The sequence below is a fragment of the Trachemys scripta genome, chromosome 1 (assembly GCF_013100865.1).
Source record: "Trachemys scripta elegans isolate TJP31775 chromosome 1, CAS_Tse_1.0, whole genome shotgun sequence".
NCBI lineage: Eukaryota > Metazoa > Chordata > Testudines > Emydidae > Trachemys > Trachemys scripta.
In genome coordinates this window covers 41,760,452-41,767,058 of record NC_048298.1, presented here as the reverse complement: position 1 = coordinate 41,767,058, position 6,607 = coordinate 41,760,452, and the positions used below count along the sequence as shown (strand labels likewise).

Here is a 6,607-nt window from a genome sequence, read left to right as displayed (position 1 = left end):
ATTTCCACCAGGTCAACGCATTCATTTTCCACGTGCAAGAATCAAACTGAAATTCAAATCCGTACATAGTGAACCAGCTCTGGCCATAGAGATACGATATTCAGGGAGGGGGTGAAGGAGGGGAAGCTATCAAGAAGGGACAACCAGCAGGCATCGGAGACAGGGCAGAACCAACACACATATATATATACACACATCGAAATAATTAAGTGGTGCAGCATTCCCGGCTCGGATAATACAGATCCCAATAAATACAGCAGAAATTGGCTTGGCTTTTTTTTTTTTTTTAACCATCTCTAACCCTGAGATGTTAAAAAAATCGAGTCTTGAAAGAAAGAAAAACAACCCAACAACATCAAAAAGAAGAAAACGACCAGCCATCAGTGTTAGTGGCCAAATAGAGCGTAATACACAAAACCGCTTAACAGGTGCATGCAAAGAAGCAGGAGGGTGATTGCAACGGCGGGGCTCCGGGTTGCTTTCCCTGCTAATAGGACCGGCGGAGCTCCGGGCTTGCAGTTCCCCTCACGGATGGTGCGGCTGTTGCAGCAGCGGGCCCGGCGGCTGCAGCGTCTGGTCTGGCCCCGGCTCGGCAGGGGCTCGCGGCAGTCCCAGGGCGCTGTCGTGCAGCTTGCGGACGTGCTTCTTGAGATCAAAGTTCCTGCAGAAGCCCTTGCCACAGGTGGGGCAGGTGAAGGGCTTCTTGTCGTTGTGGGTGTGCATGTGGAAGGTCAGGTTGTACACCTGATGGAAAGCCTTGTTGCAGATATTGCACTTAAACTGCTTTTCGCCGCTGTGGGTCAGTTTGTGGTTTTTGTAATTACCTGGGAACAGACAAGTCAAGGGTCACAGACGCTACACAGGGGAGAGAGCTTTGCCCTCTCCCCAAACCCCGGCTGGGGATGAAAATGGCAATTGACCGTTTTTAACTAAAACATAACACAAACCACCCACCCACAATATTCCGGTTAGGAAATGTATTGTTAGAACCAAACGGTAAAGCGCTGAAAAAAAAAAACAGATTTATAAACTCCGCAAGATATGTATTTTAAAAAATTCTACACGATAGCATGATGATTACTATAATCCAAGATTCATATTAAACAAACATTCTTACACCTGAGCAAAAAGATGAGCAGTAACAAATTGCATTTGGGGTGGGGGAATTCAAGTAGGTTGAAAATTGCATCTTGCCGTGTGAAATAAAAACGAAAGTTCTCTTTTTTCATTCCTCTACAAGCTTAAATCGGATACTTTAGATACCGAGTATTCAATATAAAAATAATGATCTCCAGGTTAAAACTGAGCCAAGGGTTTGAAATAAATAAAATACAATAATTAATAAATAATAAAGCAAGCCCTCTTGCAAATTGTTTTGATTGTTTACCTACTAGGGGTGGGATTCTGAGGAGAATAACAAGAAGCGGTTTGAGACTTGTACCTTTTTGATGAAATCCTTTGCCACAAAATTCACAAACAAAAGGTTTGTAGCCGGCATGGATTCGTGTGTGTGTGTTTAAAGTGGAACTTCGGTTAAACGCTTTGCCGCACTGGTTACACTTGTGAGGCTTTTCCTATAAGGAAACAAAAGCAAATATTGAAGTAAGTGCATGGCAAAGCGCTTTCCAGTGCTTGGAAATCTGTGGCTTTATAGAGACGTGAGACCGACGCAAAGTCTGTTTAAAAAACGAACGAAAACAAAAACCAGCGCCTCCCGACCAAATGACCCCGGTTTTAACAGTGTTCTGTCGGATCGGATCAGCAAAAGCAGGTGGAAATACGCAGTGCAATAGGCGTGAGAGATATTCACCTGGGTATGTATGATCTTGTGCCGGCAGAGAGTACTTGCTTGTCTGAAGCCCTTGCCACAAACTTTGCAAACAAAGGGTCTGGCTCCTGTGTGGACTGGCATGTGGCGAGTTAAATTATAATGTGCATTAAATACCTTGAAAGTTAAATCAGAAAAAAAACCAATTAGAATCATAAAGCAACTGGGGAAGGGGGTAGTTCTAAAACGGGAGCAGACAAATGGATAGAAACTTTATGGGAGCAAAGGAAGTTAGTTACTTGCCTTTCCACAAACTTCACACGTGAAAACTTTGGGCTTGCTGCTGGGAGAGCTCCGGCTGAACTCCGAGCTCTTGAACGCGATTTTTTCCGATAGGATCTGGGCACTTTCTTTCATGTAGTGTTGGAGCTGAGCCTGCGATAAGTCTTTAAAGGCCACTCCGGAAGGGTACTTTTCCACGGACGGCAGCACCAGTTTGTTTCTCTCCGCCAGGTACGCCTTGGGCTGAGGGTGCAAAGGCGAGCTGAGGAAATAAGAAGCCACCGGGTGGATGTTGACGCTGGACGACGGGTGACAAGGGCCGTCGCCGCGGTTGAAGTAGCACAGCGCTCCCATGGCGTGGAAAGAGGAGTGATTGACCACTCGCGGTCTCACCAGTTTGTACTGCTGCAGGGGCAGGGCGTCGCGGGGGAAATCGCCTTTTAGGCTCAGGGCACAGTTCAATAGATCGCCGCAGCTGAAGGGGGAGGCAGAGGAGTCCAAGTGAGCCTTCCTGCCCTCTGATCCGGCCATCCCCGCTTTGGGGAGGGGGTCGTACGCCACCGGGACAAAGGGGATCATGCAGGGGATGGAGGAGTTGAGGTGCAGAGAGTGTTTGGGGTCTCCTTTGGGCACGGATCCTTGGAGGAAGGGCGGCACCGGAATGGACTTGGGCTCTGGAGTCCTGGCCATGATTCGCTCAATGGAGAAAGCCAGGGGTTTGGAGGTGCTGATCATGTTGCTTCGAGCAGACAGGCTCTCTCTGGCTGGAGAAGTTGCTAAGATTTTGGTCGCCGTGTGGTGGCAACTATTGTCCATGGCTGGCTTGCATTTGTTCGCCGGTCTGAGCTGCTTTGGTAGACGCCTCTTTTTTGTCCCCTCTCTCCCTCTCCCCCTTTTTCTGGTCACTGATCTGCAAGGAGGGAGATCAGCACCGTCGCCGCCACCACCATCATCAGAGCCTCCGCCGGCGGAACCAGCCTTCCCGGTCCAGTGGACTCATGCCAGCCCATCACAGTTTACTTTGTCGCACCAGTGACTTAAGGACAATCGCTGCTTATTTCTATCAATAGAAAGTGTTGTGTCAATAACGCAGCCAAGATCTCGCCAATCGTTAACTTCCAAGAGGAGAAGGTAAACTAGATAATTGCTCAATTCGCTTCCAACAGTCAACAGGAAAAGTTCTCCCCCCCCCCCCCATACACACATCCCCACTCCCCTAGTAAGCGACTACTTTTCATTGGAGCTGCAGGCTCCCCCTCCCAGAGAAGGAGGTGTCTCTCTCCCCCTCTTCCCCCTCGCACGCCCCCTCCCTCTCTTTTTTTTATTATTCGCAGTCTGTTTCGCCAGGCTTTAAAGGCCAAGCCGAACCGACATCAATGTTCTTGTTTGGCTCCAAGTGACAGCATCTAAAATCATAGTCCACGTGCTAAATAAGGAGACGGAGCCCAATTTGGGGGCGAGCGGGGAGCTGCAGGAGAAGCGGCTCTGGGGGAAGCTGGTTGTTTCCTTGCCACTTTCCAGCCGAGGCTCCGGCTTGGGGAGGGGCGGGGGGTGCTGGCTGCTCTGAGACTGCTGCCCTTCTCGCAGGCGCTGGTCGGGGGCTTACACCACGGCTTGGAGGACTTTGGTCTTGTGGAAAAGACAGCCAACAAATGGGCTGAATCTTGCCCCAGATCAGATCGCCCCAGAATTCAAACGCAAATGGCTAGATAGAAACCACCGGTGTCAAGCCGAGTTGAGACCGAATAACCAAAAGCTGAATCACAATTTGGAGGAAGGAGGAAGTGCTGGCCCAAACCGACACCTTATATATGCACTCCCTGTGTGTTTCAGCTGTGCCTAGAGGCCTTAATCTTGACGGGGAATCCCTGTCTACATAGAGGGAGCCAGGCTCCTTGCTCCTCTTGTTTACAATCAAAGCACAGGAGTAAGACAGCGTGGCTGGAGGAGAAGGTTACCATCGATTTTTTGCCGATCTATTCATTTTGTAGACACGATAATCTACAGCTAAAGCAAGTGTCAGTTATTCCCATCTGCCCCGGCCATTGGCTGGTATTCTATAAAGAGAGAGGCCTGCAATTCCCGACAAATCTGTGTACAGTCAGTCTCTGCTAGAGGTAGCAAAGCAAAAGGCTGCACGTGCGCCTGGCCAGGGGCATTGCCGTGGGTGCATGGGGTCCCCACTGCACTGGGCAGGTCCTCTCCCCCGTCTCCTGAGCTGCTGACGCTTTCTGGGGCCCTTGGACGGGCCTGGATGTGGCCGAGCAGCCGCCCCTTTTGCACCGCCCGGAAGCGCCTGTTGCATGCTCCGTGCCCGGCTGCTCACAAGGGCCTTTTGAACACGTGGGAGGCGAGGAAGAGCTCAGCCCGGGCACAGCCGGCTGGGGATGTCCCCGAGACTGGCTCCCTCTAGTCTCCGCATTTCAGGCTGGCGAAACGGGGTAGCTGAGGGGCAGCAATATCCCGCTCCCCAACCACCCAAGCCCTTCTCTGGCCCCGCGGAAGCAGGGAGGCTGGCGCAGAGGGATGGACCAAGGCCCTGGACCTTTTTAAGGGGGGAGGCTCCAGCAGGCTCCAATGGAGGCGCCCGAAATGGGGCCAGGATGGCAGAGAAAGATCGGCCTACACGCACCTGGGAGTCCGGGCCGGGGCAACGCCCTGCTAGAAATCCTGTAATAGCCCATCCGGACCCAGCCCCGACGACCTCCCCTGCCCTCTGCGGGGGCCCGGGCTTGCCGGGCACGGAGAAGAAGCTGGACAAGGGGCTGATTCGCCACCTCCTCTGAGGCAGAGAAGGGTGGATCCGCCTCTCTCAGTGGAGCAGACATCTGGAGAGCCAGGTACCCAGGGCCCCTCACCCCTGGCACCCCGCGGTCAGTGGGGCCGGGAGGTGAAGTGGGCCGCGATTTCTACAGGCCTCCTGGGAGGGAGGGCCCCTGTAAGGATGCTGGCACTGGGAGGTCTCCCTGCCCCGGATGCACTGGTGGCTGTGGCTCGAGATCTTTCACGTGGGGAGGGTGGGCTCCCTCGGGACCATGGGACGGGCAGGGACAGACTGATCCAGGGCTCGTAGTTCGGCTTTGCTTCACGCTGGCGAGGCAACATGGGGCCAGTGTGTTGGGCGTGTTCCTGGGGTGCGGGATCCCATCCCTTCCCGCGGCACCAGCCTGTGACCCCTGCCCTGGGCGTGTGTCCCCCGCATGCAAAACTCTCCCCACGGCGCGGGATCAGAGCTCCTCTGGCGGGGACAAAAGCCCCAAGGCTTTGGAGTCCTGGGGGAGGAGGGGTGAGGCTTGTGAGTGGTGGGCAGCAGGGTGGGGAGATGCCCGGGGCCGCCGAGTCGTGGGAAGTGGGGGGCTGAGCACGGGATGGGGAGCAAGGGCTGGGCCAACAGAAGGGAGGAGAGGGGGGCTCGGCGAGCCACGGTTTGGGCGACACCGACTTGGGGGTGCCGGGCAGAGCTCCACGTCTCTTCCCTTTCCCTGCTGGGCGCTGCTCCCTCCTGGGCGCAGACAAAGGGCAAGCGGTGGGGGTTACCCGGGTGAGGGTGGCCGCTGGAGAGGGTCCCGTGGCAGATGGGTCGCGGTTAAGACTTTAATTGCTGCCTTTTAAGCGCTGATCAGGTTCCCATAGGCGGGGTCATCTTCTTACCTGCTGCTTCCTGCCTCGGCACCGAAAGCCCAGGGACTCCTCCCGCGGCGGGGCACCGATTTAAAGGCGCACCAGAGAAACTGCAAACACTACGTCTGAATGAGCTTGACAGGGACACAAATAAAATCAGATTAGAGGATCCCGGAACTGTGCAGGGGTCACTTCGTCCAACTTGAGAGATCTTCGTTTTCTAGCGTGTAAACCTCCCGGGTCTATTTTGTGCCTATTCTAGCAGAGTTTCCTGCTTCCGAACAATTTACATTAAATTTGATCTAGACAAATTTCCTTTTAACTGATAGTAAAGAAAAGAATTATTATGGGGTGAGGTTAGAGGCTTCAAATCCCACATACTTGATAGGTTAACAGGTTGCTTTTAACTGGTCTTTTGGGGATTGACTTTTTGACATGCGTTGGAAAGTAACATATATGTAGTGTCATTTGAGCAGTGTAAATATCCCAAAGCAGCAATGACAGCCCGTCCATTAGGATAATACTGGCCTTCTTAATGCTGAAGTGGTAAAGAGGGCGCTTTGGAAATCTTGATTATTCGTTATTTGTTAATGGATATTTCCCCCTCTGTACCTAGTATAGATGAAAACTTGAGTGCAAGCCAAATTAATAAACAGAGGCACAGATCTCTTGTCAGGCTCAGCTTCTGTTTGAGAGAAGGGAGTTTTGCGAATGCAAAAATTGCTGAAAATCTTTCCCGGACCTTACATATCACTTAGGATCACGCTTTTCTAACGGTATTAGACTGACGGGTTTGCTAAGCTACCAGCACCTCTCCAACAGAACTGCTGGTGCTGAAGGGGGGTATTCCTGAAACGCTCAGATGTGTACGATTCGCGGTGGTAAGAGTGACGGCTTGTCTGCTTCTATTTTCAAATGGCATTTTCGGCTGTCTTC

The 6,607-nt window shown here is 52.4% G+C and overlaps 1 protein-coding gene across 1 annotated transcript; it reads right to left on the bottom strand.

The window, feature by feature from the left end:
- Positions 1–469: 469 nt before the first annotated feature.
- Positions 470–3,174, bottom strand: FEZF1 (FEZ family zinc finger 1). The gene is made up of 4 exons (XM_034753786.1): positions 2,072–3,174; positions 1,811–1,945; positions 1,442–1,574; positions 470–824 (listed from the first exon to the last, which is right to left on the bottom strand). Exons 1-4 carry the CDS (start codon positions 2,864–2,866, stop codon positions 526–528), a joined length of 1,362 nt encoding a protein of 453 aa, XP_034609677.1. The 5' UTR covers positions 2,867–3,174; the 3' UTR covers positions 470–525.
- Positions 3,175–6,607: the final 3,433 nt, after the last annotated feature.

What these genes read in the sequence shown, in the direction of transcription:
- FEZF1 (XM_034753786.1), bottom strand. Translation starts at nt 2,866, where the DNA reads ATGGACAATAGTTGCCACCACACGGCGACCAAAATCTTAGCAACTTCT. An exon ending in CGTGTGAAGTTTGTGGAAAG is followed by an intron (nt 1,946 to 2,071) that starts GCAAGTAACTAA and finishes TTAACTTTCAAG; the next exon opens with GTATTTAATGCACATTATAA. An exon ending in CAAAGGATTTCATCAAAAAG is followed by an intron (nt 825 to 1,441) that starts GTACAAGTCTCA and finishes GTCTGTTCCCAG; the next exon opens with GTAATTACAAAAACCACAAA.